The sequence below is a fragment of the Boleophthalmus pectinirostris genome, unplaced genomic scaffold (genome assembly GCF_026225935.1).
Source record: "Boleophthalmus pectinirostris isolate CB_2022bp ecotype Guang Dong unplaced genomic scaffold, ASM2622593v1 HiC_scaffold_3, whole genome shotgun sequence".
In the NCBI taxonomy this organism is placed as follows: domain Eukaryota; kingdom Metazoa; phylum Chordata; class Actinopteri; order Gobiiformes; family Gobiidae; genus Boleophthalmus; species Boleophthalmus pectinirostris.
The window spans coordinates 8,415,742-8,431,357 of NW_026571299.1; the positions used below are offsets into that span (position 1 = coordinate 8,415,742).

At 44.0% G+C, this 15,616-nt stretch overlaps 1 protein-coding gene across 2 annotated transcripts in view; it reads left to right on the forward strand.

Annotated features, from left to right (window-relative positions):
* The window catches only part of LOC110165876 (phospholipid-transporting ATPase ABCA1-like), a 120,116-nt gene that overhangs the window by 47,173 nt on the left and 57,327 nt on the right, over positions 1 to 15,616 (forward strand). For both annotated transcript variants that reach the window (XM_055160104.1, XM_055160103.1), the window contains 5 exons: positions 407 to 610; positions 1,460 to 1,552; positions 9,839 to 10,079; positions 14,452 to 14,591; positions 14,667 to 14,783. In XM_055160104.1, the coding sequence (XP_055016079.1) occupies positions 407 to 610; positions 1,460 to 1,552; positions 9,839 to 10,079; positions 14,452 to 14,591; positions 14,667 to 14,783 (795 nt within the window). The remainder of the gene's footprint in view (positions 1 to 406; positions 611 to 1,459; positions 1,553 to 9,838; positions 10,080 to 14,451; positions 14,592 to 14,666; positions 14,784 to 15,616) is intronic.

The window sequence follows — 15,616 nt, forward strand, 5'->3', positions numbered from 1 at the left end:
TTCAGTCAGTCCTTCAGTCCTGGTTTCAGTCCTGTTTTAGTCCTGTTTTAGTCCTTGTTTTAGTCCTGTTTTAGTCCTGTTTTAGTCCTGGTTTTAGTCCTGTTCAGTCCTGGTTCAGTCCTGGTTCAATCCTGGTCAGTCTGGTTCAGTCCTGGTTCAGTCCTGGTTCAGTCCTGTTTTAGTCCTGTTTTAGTCCTGTTTTAGTCCTGTTTTTGTCCTGTTTTAGTCCTGTTTTAGTCCTGTTTTAGTCCTGGTTTAGTCCTGTTTTAGTCTTGTTTTAGTCCTGTTTTAGTCTTGTTTTAGTCCTGTTTTAGTCTTGTTTTAGTCCTGTTTTAGTCCTGTTTTAGTCCTGGTCGGGTACAGTTCTGTCTTTAACAGTTTTAACCGAGCCTCTGTGCCGCTCCAGGTCCTGGTGAAGGGTTTTGGGGTGCACCTCACTGACCTGTGCCCCTCCAAACCCGGGGGGCAGAACCTGAGCGACTACATCACCATCTCTGACCCCGACGTCCACTCTGAGCTCACGGAGAAGATCTGCACGGCGCCGCCCTCCTGGCTGCAGGCGGCAGAGCAGCTCTTCCTACAGAACCTCGACTTCTTCAAACCCGTCAAGGTGACACACGTGGCTCTGCTTCACATGATCTTTCCGTCAAAGATCTGTGGCATTTATTTTTATGCTTCTTAAAATTTTGACATTTAAAGGGTCCATATTACTTTATTTTTGACTTGGTTTTAGTCTTTGGTTTAGACCTGGTTTTAGTCCTGGTTTAGACTTGGTTTAGTCCTGGTTGTTTTAGTCTTGGTTTAGACTGGTTTAGTCCTGGTTTTAGACTTGGTTTAGTTTGGTTTAAGTCTTGGTTTAGTCCTGGTTTAGTCCTGGTTTAGACTTTTAGGTTTAAGTCTGGTGGGTTTTAGACCTGGTTTAGTCCTGGTTTAGACCTGGTTTAGACCCTGGTTAGGGTTTAGTCCTGGTTTAGACTGGTTTAGTCCTGGTTTTAGTCTTGGTTTAGAAGCTTGGTTTAGTCTTGGTTTTAGTCTTGGTTTAGTCTTGGTTTAGTCCTGGTTTAGTCTTGGTTTAGTCTGGGTTTAGTCTAGGTTTAATATTATGCTGTTTTTTTTATTATTTTAAGACTAGTATTATGTTAGTAGTTTATTTTATCATCTTATTATTGTTATTTTATTATTATGTATTTGTGCAGCTCTTTGGAAACTGTTTGTTTGTGAAATGTGCTGTAGAAATAAAGTGGATTGGATTGAAACTTACTCAAACATGTGAGAATGAAACAAAACACAACTCCAGGTCTGTTTTTGATCGTGAGGCAACAACATTCTGACACGGTTTAAAGCTCAACCTAAAGAGTCCATTTGTCATAATACAGGATGTTTAAACGTTGTTGTTAAAGCTGCTCTGTGTAACTTTTCTGGTGGAATTTATTGCTGAGTCTTGTTTTCTTCTTATCAGCACAGAGACATGACCTCTGACCCCGAGGCGGTCAAAAGGGTCGCCGAGGCAACCAACGGCCTGCTGGACACCATGGGCCTGCTGGCGGTGGAGGTCAGTGTTTTACAATTACAGTACAATGTGACACGGGGAGGGAGGTCCTGGTTTAGTCCTGGTTTATGTCCCGGTTTAGTCCTTGCTTAGTCCTTGCTTAGTCCTTGTTATGGCCTAATAAGGTCCTAATTTATCCCTGGTTTAGCTTTGGTCAAGTCCTGCTTCAGTCCTGGCTTTGTCCTGATTTAGTTTTGCTTAAGTTATGGTTTAGTCCTGCTTTAGTCCTGCTTTAGCCTTCTTTATCCCTGGTTTAGTCCTGGTTATGACCTAATTTGGTCCTGATTTAGCCTTGATTTAGCCCTGGTTTAGATCTGGTTTAGTCCTGGTTTAGACCTGGTTTAGTCCTGGTTTAGTCCTGGTTTAGACCTGGTTTAGTCCTGGTTTAGACCTGTTTTTTTCCTTGGATTGTTTCTAGGTTAGTCCTGGTTATGACCTAATTTGGTCTGATTTAGCCTCGGTTTAGCCCTGGTTTAGTCCTGGCTTAGTCCTGGCTTAGTCCTGGCTTAGTCCTGGTTTAGCCCCTTTTTAGCTCTGGTTTAGACCTGGTTTGGACCTTGTTTAGACCTGATTTAGTTTTGGTTTAATATTGGTTCAGTCCTGATTTAGTCCTGGTTTAGACCTGGTTTAGTCCTGGTTTAGTCCTGGTTTGAACCTGGTTTGACCTGTTTTGGACCTGGTTTGGACCAGTTTAGCCTTGTTTAGACCTGATTTAGTTTAGGTTTAATCTGGTTTAGTCCTGATTTAGTCCTGGTTCAGACCTGGTTTAGTCCTGGTTTAGTCCTGGTTTAGTCCTGTTTTAGACCTGGTTTAGTCCTGGTTTAGTCCTGGTTTAGTCCTGGTTTAGTCCTGGTTTAGACCTGGTTTAGACCTGGTTTTAGTCCTGGTTTAGACCTGGTTTAGTTTAGTCCTGGTTTAGACCTGGTTTAGTCCTGGTTTAGTCCTGGTTTAGACCTGGTTTAGACCTGGTTTAGACCTGGTTTAGTCCTGGTTTAGACCTGGTTTAGACCTGGTTTAGTCCTGGTTTAGAAGTCCTGGTTTTAGACCTGGTTTAGTCCTGGTTTAGTCCTGGTTTAGTCCTGGTTTAGTCCTGGTTTAGACCTGGTTTTAGACCTGCCTGGTTTAGTCCTGGTTTAGTTCCTGGTTTAGGACCTGGTTTAGACCTGGTTTAGTCCTGGTTTAGAGGTCCTGGTTTAGTCCTGGTTTAGTCCTGGTTTAGACCTGGTTTAGTCCTGGTTTTAGACCTGGTTTAGACCTGGTTTAGTCCTGGTTTAGTCCTGGTTTAGTCCTGGTTTAGACCTGGTTTAGACCTGGTTTAGTCCTGGTTTTAGACCTGGTTTAGACCTGGTTTAGTCCTGGTTTAGAAGTCCTGGTTTAGTCCTGGTTTAGACCTGGTTTAGTCCTGGTTTAGACCTGGTTTAGACCTGGTTTAGTCCTGGTTTAGTCCTGGTTTAGTCCTGGTTTTATACTGTAACTCTGGAGTGAAAGCTGCTCATAGATTCTAAGTCTTTACAAAGAAACGGAGTTGAATTCCCCGCTCGTCTTATCGGCTGCCTTGGTGCCTTTGAGCTGGTCTCTTTCCGCCGCTCGCCTCTCGCCGCGGGGAGGGTTGTGGGTTGAATTCCCTGTCTCCGGGCTGCTCGTTCTGATGTCGTGAAGTTCGGGGTCTTCGGGTGCATCTGGCCGCCGTCCACTCCTCCGTGCCGTCCGAGTGTTTGTGGAGCCTGGACCCAGCTGGACTCGGAGCAACACGCGAGGCCCCCGCCGTGATTTAGGGACAGGCCCGGGACAAAAGAGGGACCGAGGGGACGGGGACGGGGGAGGGGGCAGGTGGCGGGGGGCACGGCAGGAGGTGGGGTTAAGCGAGGACATGGAAGAGTGGAGAAGTAGACCTTGACGGGAACGATAATGAAGCCTCACAGTCGAAAACTCCACTTCAGTCATCACAGTTCAAACAAGTGTCACGATCATTTTAAACTCTATTTCGATACCAAAGAAACTAGACTCAGTACTTAAAGGTTGTATGGAGGATTTTTAGAGTTTTTTTTTTTTTTTGTCAATGAGTGCGTATACATGCACATCAGTAACCCGGTTATGATCGGGTTTTTTGAGTATCCCGGTTTCTTGATGGTGCATGTATAACGCAGTAACCCGGTTTCAGTAACCCGGTTATGGCAGTATCCCGGTTATTAGAAACCGGTTACTGTAGCTGGTTTATTCCGATAGTAACTGTGGCATGTAACGCAGTACCCCGGTTACTGCAACATAAAGTTGAGTCGCATGCGTCCAAAAGACACTTTCCAGCCTTTCACCACAACAGTAGTGACATAAATAAATTGACCAACATAAATAAAGTGACCAAACGAGTGAAATGACGTAAAATAAAGAGCTGCGCTAAACCTGCACACGTACAATCTGCACTCGTACGACCTGCACTCGTGTGACGCTGAAAAGCTAAAACATGAACTATCTCCTAAACTCTATACGCACGGAACACACTTACCATCATCAGCGCCTCTTCTGTCACAGAAATAACACACATAATCCACAGAGTCGTGTCATTTAGTCCAAAAGAAACTGATCACATCAGCGGCGCAAGGAGCGAGTTGTTTTTATCGCCGCTAACAGTTTATGCTAATTAGCCAAACGGTCTTAAGTTTCGTTTCTGTAAAACGTAAACAAATGTGATCACAGCTGAATTATCTGATCAAACGGGCTGATGTGTCTATAGTGTTTATGGTTTATATGTTGTAAAGTTGAGTTTATTTATGCAGAAGATTTTAATGAAGAATCTGCACAGTGGATTGTGGGAGATCTCGTAGCTCCTTAGCTTCTTATGCTAAAGGAGCTCACGGTTTGTATTTTTCCTGGTTTATGAAATTGATTTAAGTTAATTTTTGCGCCTGCGCATTTGTAAGATTATGTCAAGAAACCGGGATACTCCATTTGATCATGTATACGCGGATATGAGTGTCCCGGTTTCTCAGTGCGCATGTAAACGCAGTAACCCGAATACTGACATAACCGGGGTATGGCTAATAACCGGGTTACTGATGTGCATGTATACGCACTCACTGAAAGTTTAAAATATCATTACAGAGACGCAGCAGCTTTGTAATTATGATGACCAAAAAAAAAAAGAATGAAAATCTATCATCTGTGGACGTAGTGAGGCCAGATAAACATCAGCCAATAGATAACAAGGCTACCTCATTTTCTATTGGCTATTAGGTTGTCAATCAAACTCTCTATGTTTCTAGTGTAACTGACTCGCCGGCGCGCTGGGATTATGTGGTTTATGCAGCGGTTCTTAGAGGATTTTTCTAACTGTAGCTTCCTCACAGTTCACACAAAGTTTGTTGCGATGGACGGACAAGAATCCACGACCAGTTCACCGCAAAAGAAAGTCAGTTTTTGAGGTCGCTGAAAGAAGAAGAGAAGGAGAAAAGGAGAAAAGCCAAACTGAGGTGATTCTTGGAGATTCTTTCCAGCGATTGCGTGAACCGAAACAGACAAAGGGTCTAAAAACTGACGCGTCGGTCGCAAAATTATTTCTAGACAGGTCACTTCAACAGTAATTCTGAACATGCACTTTCTAGAGTAAGGAGGTGGGAGGAGATGTTTCTACTGAGGAGCTGTGGAACAGGAAGGTGGTTTCACACATGCACAACATTTGAAAAAGGAGTGTCGCTGTATTTCTCTTCCCTTAAAAAATCCTCTATACAACCTTTAATACGAGGGCTGGGTGATATGGGGGGAAAAAGAATCACAATTTATTTTTCCGATTTGATCTTCTTCCATCTTACTGGAAACACAGACGGGCATAAAGAATGTGCCAGGTCGTGTCTTGGTCTGGAGTCCGGCCTCGAGACTTTTTACGGTCTTGGTCTCGTCGATCATGATGTTGCTGAAAGGGAGTGGAGCTTATTCAAGATTTTAACTGTAGCCTAACAAACAATGAAGATCAGAAACAGTTTCTACTGCAGGTGTCAAAAAGCACATGCACATCTTTAGTGACGCCAACAAAGCCACAGTGGAGCTGGACTTTCTAAGTTTTATGGACTTTCTAAGTATTTTTATGCAAGTTTCATTTGTGTTTACGGAATAATATGACAAATTATTTGAATTATTTATATGGTACGCTGTGTTATAGTATAGGCCGTAAAGGGCAATTTTCAAGTGTCTTGAGCAGGTATCATTAAACTAAGGCCTGCGGGCCGATTCCAGCCCTTCACGACCCTTTGACCGGCCCCCGGCCCCTCTGCCCCCACCACTTGAACTGCCCTATGAGGCAATCCTCAAAAGTGTCACGGCCTGTTTTTTTAAATTACTTTTTGGCAAATAATAACATGCATCTTGTATTTTGTTGATTTTTTTTCAACAAAAAAAAAAAATTTATATGAAATAGCTATATTTATATTTCAATAATTATATGACATATTTACGTTTGCCGGTGAATTTTAATCATCTGACAACTCGAGATAAAACAGTGATAGTAAATGCATGTGCAGACTTCTGTAGTGCAGTTAAAGACAGCATAACAGCGAGTGTTAAAGTACGAAAAATTGTCAGAGAGTGTCGAGTTTTCAAAGAACAGTGGACAACCGATTATTTTTTTTGTTCAGTGTAAGAACCGTGTAGTTTGTCTGATACGTAAAGAAAGTGTGGAGGTTTTCAGAGAATATAATCTGCGTCATCAGGGTCAAACAATTCTGTTTTACTGCCGACCTGACCCCGACCCCATCACAGTCAGGAGTGAAAATGTGGCCCCATGGGGAAAAAAGTTGGTGATCCCTGGTCTTGAGCAACCTGTAAATATAAATTAATTTGCATAAAATTTGGACCCAAATATTTTGGTCAGATATGGAACCAAATGCAGGGTTCTAATCTAGAGAATCTAATCTAATCTAATGGACCGCCATAGCGTTGTACTAGTCCGTGTGCTCTTGTACTTGTTCTGACACAGCTCCAGGTCATTCTAAAGCTTCAGGAAAGGTTCATTTCTGTGCTGTGAATGTGACTTTTTTTTTTGATTTGATATCTTTCCAACCTCTGAAGTTTGGGCCATTTCTTCTCGTGATTTACTCCACACGTGCATTTAGTACAAATAGGTCATTACGACATATCTCATTCACTAATGTTTATTTAGCATCAGAGCTTTTTTTATTACACAGTGATAAAGAGTTTTAGTGTTTTAGTGCACTGACATCATCTTTTAGTTAGTGTTTCAACTTCATGATAACGACACAGCAGCACTTTCTACAGTCAGGCTGCGCGGTGTTGATAAACAAATAATCTGTCTGGACTTAGACTTGGACAAACTTTATTGATCCACAAGCTCCTGTACAAAGCTCATGATTTTACATAAATATACAAAAACATGATACAAAACTACATTTCAGTAAACTACACCTTCACAAACCTGACACGATGTGCAGTAGTTTCATTAGCAGGACGCACACTGATTGTGTTGTGATAGCGCTCTGAAGGGGGAGTGACTTAGCATGGAGAGTAAAGCGCTTGGACTCAGTTTTGTCTTGGTCTTGAAGATGCTTGGACTCGGTCTTGTCTCTGCCCTGATGGTGCTTGGGCTCAGTCTTGAAGGCTCTTGGACTCTAAAGTCTTTAAGGTGCCTGGCCTAGGTCTTGTCTTGGTCTTGAAGGAGCTTGGACTCGGTCTTGTTTCAGTGTTGAAGGAGCTTGGAATTGGTCTTGTCTCGGTTTTGAAGGGGCCTGGCCTTGGTCTTGAAGGTGCTTGGACTAGGTCTCGTCTTGGTCTTGAAGGCGCTTGGACTCGGTCTTGTCTCTGTCTTGAAGGCGCTTGGATTCGGTCTTGTCTCGGTCTTGAAGATGCCTGGACTCGGTCTTGTTTCAGTCTTGAAGGCGCATGGAATTGGTCTTGTCTTGGTTTTGACAGGGCCTGGCCTCGGTCTTGAAGGTGCTTGAACTCGGTCTTGTCTTGGTCTTGTCTCGGTCTTTAAGGCACCTGGCCTCGGTCTTGTTTCAGTCTTGAAGCCGTTTGGACTCGTTCTTGTCTCGGTCTCGAAAGCACTTGGACTTGGTCTTGTGTCAGTCTTGAAGGCGCTTGGACTCGGTCTATATTTGCCAAAATAACAGTAAAATACAAATAAATGTCAGAAATGACAAAGATGGTCTCGATTTGGTCTCCATGAGCCGTGGTCTCGGTCTCGACCTTGTCCTGGTCTCGGGAGCCTGTGGTCTTGGACAGGTCTTGAATACCCAAACCATAAAGCTACATTGCGTAACTTTTTGCTGCTTCATGGAAATGTTATTGCTTTGCCCGAATTGTTCAGCACGACATTCAACGTTTTTCTAACATTTCATTATAGTTGATTTTATTGATAGAAACGTCGTTTCCATGGAGATAGACTGGATACGACACTGCGGTACATTCCAAGCGAGGAAATGGAGACGAGTAAATGACCGAGCTTACCCTAGAAAAGTTTAGAAGTGCTCTTTTAAGCGTCCAAAAATAGTTTTAATTTGTCATCACATTATTTTGCAATACAAGTCTAGCACTTCTTTAAAATATGATTAATGTGATGCTTTGTCTCGCTGTTCGACAACACGAAACAGGAAGTGACGTCACACGCTGGAAGTGACATCACCGGTCCGAGCCGAAGTCAGTGTGCCAGAGTTTAATTTCTATCAGTAACCCGAGAATCTGTTCCGAACGCTCCAAAAACAACAACAGATGCCGCAGCCACTTCCCCTTCAGAGTAAAGCTGAGTCGGCGGTTTTGCGGCAGTGCACTTCCTGTTTCCTTCAGAATAAAGCTGACGTGTGCTGGCTCGCGCACATACACAAACTTTAGCGCTGGCCTCAATGACGTTACTCTGCTCATGGGAGCCTCAGTCAGCGGGGACACTTCCTCACAGAGTTTGACCATTTTTCACTGTGTAATTTTAAGATTTTGGTGGATTTCCAGTCTCGGCTCCACCTCCTCTTCAGTTTGACAAACTCAGACCAGGGATGTCACATTTATTTCAGAATGACTAATAAAAATAAAAGACTATTACTCAATTATTGACAAGTATTAAGGTTTCATTTTCCTTCCTTGACAGTGTCCAAGGCTACGTTCAGACTGCAGCCTGAAGGGACCCAAATCTGATTTTTTCACCTCTATGTGACCTGTATCTGATCTTTTTTTTTTTTTTACAAATGTGACCCAGACCACTTGGATTTGTGCTCCTAAAACCGATACATATCTGATCTTTTGACATGTGACTTCAGTCTGAACGCCCAGGTCACGTTCATCCCACCCACACGTCACAAATGTGCACAAACGTTCTTCCTGTCGTACGAAAATTGTGAATGAACTTTCTCCGCACTAGTTTGACCACCGGCCTGACTCTGAAAATTAGACCCAAAAGGGGCCTAAGTGTCCTTTATATTGTTTTTTAATATAAAACCAAAAATAAGAAAATTTTAAAACAACTATTTTTCTGCATTATTTGTCCCAATAAACCAAAATGAAAAAAAAAAAAAAAAAAGTAAAAATAAATAAATCATTTTTTTCAGTTTTTGATTTTGTGTTTAAATGACTTAAACTGAGATGCTGGACTGAAGCAGGACTAAAACAGGACCATTTTCAATCTTGGTCTGGTCCCAGTCTCAGGCCCGGTCTTAGTCCTGGTCCTGGTCCCAGTCTCAGTCCCGGTCTCAGTCCTGGTCTCAGTCCCGGTCTCAGTCCCGGTCTCAGTCCCGGTCTCAGTCCCGGTCTCAGTCCCGGTCCAGATCCCTGACTCAGTCCTGGTCTGGTTCCGGCCTAAGCCCCTGTCTCAGTCCTGGTCTGATCCCGGACCTGGTTCAGTCCTGGTGTCAGTCCTGGTCTCAGTCCTGGCTCAGTCCTGGTTCAGTCCTGGCTCAGTCCTGGTCCTGGCAGTCCTGGCTCAGTCCTGGCTTCAGTCCTGGCTCCTCTCAGTCCTGGTTCAGTCCTGGTCAGTCAGGTCAGTCCTGGTTCTCAGTCCTGGCTCAGTCCTGGCTCAGTCCAGTCAGTCCTGGCAGTTTAAGTCACGGAAACGGTTTTTCCATTATTCATTTTAAACACAAGATTGAAAAATGAAAAAAAAACAAATCTTTTTTTTTTTTTTTTTCGTTTTGGTTTTGGAGACAAATAATGAAGAAAATTGTTGTTTTCTTATTTTTGGTTTTATTTTGAAAACGAATGAATGAATGATACACAGATACATGTCGTTATTCGGTTCTAAAATACCAGTAACATTATTATCCTCTGACAGTCCCCTGTGTCTTGTGTTTCTGTGTCCAGCTGGCAGGGATGAAGTCCTGGTTGGACCTGAGGAATGAGATCGTGTTCCTGACGCACAACGCCACGTCCTCGCCCAGCGTCCTTTACTCCGCCGTGTCCCGGATCGTCTGCGGACATCCAGAGGGAGGAGGTCTGCAGATCAAGAGTCTCAACTGGTACGAAGACAGTAACTACAAGGCCCTGTTCGGAAACAGCAACTCCAGCGACGAGCAGCCGCACCAGCTCTACGACAACTCCTCCAGTGAGTACACCAGAGACCGGACCAGGGACTAAGGACTAGACCAGGGACTAAAGACTGAGGCAGGGACCAGAGACGAGGGATTGAGACAGAGACTGGACCAGGGACTGAGACAGAGACTGGACCAGGGACTGAGACAGAGACTGGACCAGGGACTGAGACAGAGACTGGACCAGGGACTGAGACAGAGACTGGACCAGGGACTGAGACAGAGACTGGACCAGGGACAAGGGAACTGGACCAGGACTGGACAGGAGACAGACTGGACCAGGGACTGAGACAGAGACTGGACCAGGGACTGAGACAGAGACTGGACCAGGGACTGAGACAGAGACTGGACCAGGGACTGAGACAGAGACTGGACCAGGGACTGAGACAGAGACTGGACCAGGGACGAGGAACTGGACTAGGGACTGAGACAGAGACTGGACCAGGGATTGAGACAGGGACTGGACCAGGGATTGAGAGAGGGACTGGACCAGGTACTCGGGATTGGACCAGGGACGAGGGACTGGACCACGGATTGAGACAGAGACTGGACCAGGGACTGAGACAGGGACTGGAAAAGGGACGAGGGACTGGCGCAGGAACCGGACCAAGGACTGGACCAGGGACGGAGACAGAGATTGGACCAGGGATGAGGGACTGGGACTGGATCAGAGACTGAAGCAGAGACAAGAGACTGGAGCAGGGACTAAACCAGGGACTAAACCAAGGACTGAATCAGGGACTTAACCAGGGACTAAACCAGGGACTGAACCAGGGACTAAACCAGGGACTAAACCAAGGACTGAATCAGGGATTAACCAGGGACTGAACCAGGGACTGAACCAGGGACTGAACCAGGGACTGAACCAGGGACCGAACCAGGGACTGAACTAGGGACCGGACCAGGGACTGAACCAGAGTCTGGACCAGGGACTGGACCAGGGACCGAACCAGGGACTGGACCAGGGACTGACCAGGGACTGGACCAGGGACTGGACCAGGGTCTAAACCAGAGTCTGGACCAGGGACCGAACCAGGGACCGAACCAGGGACCGAACCAGGGACCGAACCAGGGACCGAACCAGGGACTGAACCAGGGATTGAAGCAAAGACTAAACCTGGGGACTGAAGCATTACTAACATACTCTCATTACTAACTCCTGACATTACAAACCCTAAGATAGTCCTGGTTTAGTTCTGCTCTAGACCAGGTTCATTTGGTTAAAACAACAGAGCGGAGAAGAGCCGACATCAGATTACATTGTGATCTCATTCGGTCTCGTTTCGTAACTGTCCTAGAAGAACCCCCACTGTTCTACAAACCTCTGCCTAAATCACCTTTGACCCCTGCCTCGGAGCTCCAGCTGGGATCCAATTAGACCCCCTCCAGATCCCCATCATCACCCCCATAACCCCATCATCCCCCCGTCATCCCCCCGTCCCTCTCGTCATCAGCAAACGAGGACTAACTGAGGCTCAACTCACTTCTAACAATAGATTAGACAGATTTTAGTACATGGGCCGAATGGTGGGAAAAAGTCCAGGGACGTTTTTTTGGTCCCAGTCCGACCGTGGTTAGACTTTTTTCTGATCTATGTTAAGTGTTTTTAAACTCCATACACCTTCACCAGAGTCATTTGGATAATTTCATACTGAACTAAAGGTTGAAAATGACTTACTTTTACTTACTTTTAAAATATATTTCCCTTCAGATTACAGATTACACACACCAAAATGTAGTTTGTAACATAATCCATTAAATTACTTAAAGTGAGTAACGTAATCTGAATACTTTGGATTACTTGGTTTGTACTGTAGAGAAGCCTCGGAAGATGTTTTGTCTGTTAAAAGACAATGACAAGCCCAGACTTTACTGAACCGTATTAAAAATATTATTGATAGAAGAAGAGGAGACACGGTCCACGCGGCGTGATTTAGTCCTATTGAATCCTGTTTTAGACCTGGTTTAGACTTGGTTTAGTCCTGCTTTAGACCTGGTTTGGACCTGGTTTAGACTTGGTTTGGACCTGGTTTAGACCTGGTTTAAACCAGGGTTAGACCTGGTTTGGACCTGGGTTTAACCTGGTTTACAACAAAGTGTTGTTGTGGTTTTAACCTGAAACAGAGGTTAGTTTTGGACTGGTTTGGAGGAGACATGGTTTTAACTTGGTTTAGTGTCCGGCAATGAGTGGAATTAACAAACAAAAAAAAAAAAGAAAAAAAAAAAGTGAAAACAGGTAAATACCACCGTGTAATCCATTTATTTCAACAAAGTAACTGTAATCCAATTACCACTCACTGAAACAGTAACTGTAACTGAATACAGTTACTCATAATTTGTACTCTGATTACGTAACTCCAGTACATGTAATCTGTTACTCTCACTGATGACATCACAAGGTGGAACAGAGCATTTTGAGCTTTGGGGATGTAGACAGTAAATAAATAATAAGCAATTACTCAAACGTGTGAATGAAAGAAGTTTTTGAGGAGGTAACAACATTAAATCATAAGTCAAGTTTGTGTAATTATAGGACCTTTTTAAAGCTGAACGCTGTGGGTGACGTCACATTGACTTTAGTAGAAAAGTGCTGTATAAATGTGATTAGTGTTGGGGTCAAGACCGCACTAAACGAGACCAAGACAAGTCCGAGACCACAGGGTCCAGACACCGAGACAAGACCAAGACCTCTGAGAGTCGAGACGGAGACGAGACCAAGACATTTGAGGATTGAGACTGAGATAAGACCAAGACTTTTGAGGATTGAGACCAAGGCCTTTGAGAGTCTAGACCGAGACAAGACAGGGACCGCAGCCCACCAAGACTAAATCGAGACTATCTTTGTCATTTCCTACATTTATTTGTATTTTACACATTTATATCAATGTTTTTATAAATCTATCTCCATTTGATCTGATTAATTTTCATTTAGGCTTAAAATAGACTGAGCAAACACTCCTGTGCCCCTGTTTTAGACTCTGACCCACAGTTTGAGAACCACTTTTTTAGTCTCACTTTATTGAAAACAACTTCAAAGTTTCAAATTAGTTTTTTTTCAAGTTCATAACATTTACAGTTACATTATCTCCCTGGTTTTGCAGTGATATTGAGCAGCCTCTGCACATTTACCGTAATGAAATATGATCTCACCCGTTGAGTGTCAGACCTCGAGTCCGAGACAAGACCAAGACCAAGACCAAGCATCTTCAAGATCGAGCGATTTGTGTTGCATTTTTGCGAGAGAAGCGTTCTATAAATAAAGTTTGATTTGATTGATTTGATTAGAAGACCGATTCCAAATGTGCTCGAGTCCAAGACGAGACCAAGACCATAAAAAAGGATTCTCAAGGCCAGTCTTGAGACAAAGACCGGTCACACTAAATGTGACCATTTAAGGTGAACTAGTATAGAGCAGACTTGGGCATTGTACAGTTCTCAGATCACATACGTCCCTTTGGTCGACTCTTACCGGACCGTTTAAGCTCATTTGGAATTGCACAGTAAACATATTATATCAGGGGTGTCAAACTCATTTTGGTCCGGGGGTCGTATCCAACCTAATTTGATCCCAAAGGGGCCGGATCAGAAAACTCATGTCATATAAACCCCAAAAATAACAATAAGTTCAAATATTTGTGCAGAGAAACACAAATCTATTACAGAAATATTTTTTTATTGATGAACTCTTTCTTTTACAAAATATTATAATATTTTGAACAACCTGAAACTTTAAGGAAAATCCCATTTCAACACAATGTTTTAACATGAACTTGTATAAATAGGAATAAGTTCATTTTTCTTGGAAAATCCTGCACTCGGCTCCACTTTTCTCATGTTGGACATTTTTCTGATGAGGGTGTCACGGTCAACAGTCAAAACGATCGTCCTTTAAGAGCGTTTGGAAAGAGACAAGTCTTCATTTGTGCTGCTCTGGTGGGAGGGGCCACGTACAGAGACGCTGGAGACGCTGCTGTGATAAACACCACAGAAAATTAACAATATTTTAATAGAAAATATAATTAAAATATTTTAGTAGAAAATCAGCCAAGGGCCAGATTAAAGGTCTTGGAGGGCCGGATCTGGCCCCCGGGCCGTATGTTTGACACCTGTGTATTACATCATTTCACCTCATGCATGAACTAAAGCTGCGTTGATTTTATTTTAGAGGTGTTTTTTTTTCTTATCAGTCTTACCAGCTCGTCAAAACAATGATATTTGCTGCTTTTTATAAAGAAATACAGTTAATATTATGCAGACTTGAGTTAAGCATTTTGGCCCAGACCTCCACTATATTTTCTGTTTCTATGTGGCCCCATGGAAAAAATACTTGCCCACCCCTGGTCTAGAGTGTAGTGGTACTAATGCCCCTCTGTGCCCCCCCCTCAGCCCCGTACTGTAACAGCCTGGTGCAGAACCTGGACTCCAACCCCATGTCCCGGATGATCTGGACGGCCATCAAACCCCTGCTGCTCGGCCAGATCCTCTACACCCCCCACACCCCGCTGACGCAGAAGATCATCCACCAGGTGAGGTCCTCTGCTCCACCCTCTCACCCTTCCTCCTCTTCTGTTGTGTCCTGATTTTACGTTTGTCTTGTCCAGGTGAACCGGACCTTCCAGGAGCTCGGGGTCTTCAGGGACCTGGGGGGAATGTGGGACGAGATGAGGCCCAAAGTTTGGAATTTCATGGAGAACAGCGAGCAGATGAACCTCTTCAGGGTAAAGACTAAAGCCAGGACTAAAACCAGAACCAGGGCCAGAACCAGGACTAAAAACAGGGCTAAACCAGGACTAAACCAGGACTAAACTAGGACTAAATCAGGACTAAACCAGGACTAAAGCAGAGCTGATTCAGGACTAAACCTGGACGAAACCTGGACTAAACCAGGACTAAAGCAGAGCTGATTCAGGACTAAACCTGGACGAAACCTGGACTAAACCAGGACTAAAGCAGAGCTGATTCAGGACTAAACCAGGACTAAACCTGGACTAAACCAGGACTAAAGCAGAGCTGATTCAGGACTAAACCTGGACGAAACCTGGACTAAACCAGGACTAAAGCAGAGCTGATTCAGGACTAAACCTGGACGAAACCTGGACTAAACCAGGACTAAAGCAGAGCTGATTCAGGACTAAACCAGGACTAAACCTGGACTAAACCAGGATTCAAACTACCCACTAAACAAAGGAATAAATCAGGACTAAACAGGTCTAAACAGGACTAAACAGGACTAAACCAGGATTAAAAACAGAGCTAAACCGGCGGTAAACCAGGAATAAACTAGGACTAAATTAGGACTAAACCAGGACTAAACCACGACTAAAGCATAGCTGAATCCAGACTAAACCAGGACTCAAACCACCCACTAAACAATGGAATAAACCAGGACTAAACCAGGACTCAAACTAGGTCTAAAAACAGAGCTAAACCAAAATTAAACCAGTTCAAACAGGACTAAACCAGGACTGAAACTAGGATTAATCGGGACTTGAAATAAAACTAGAATTAAACCAGGACTAAACCAGGACTCAAACCAGCACTAAACAAAGGA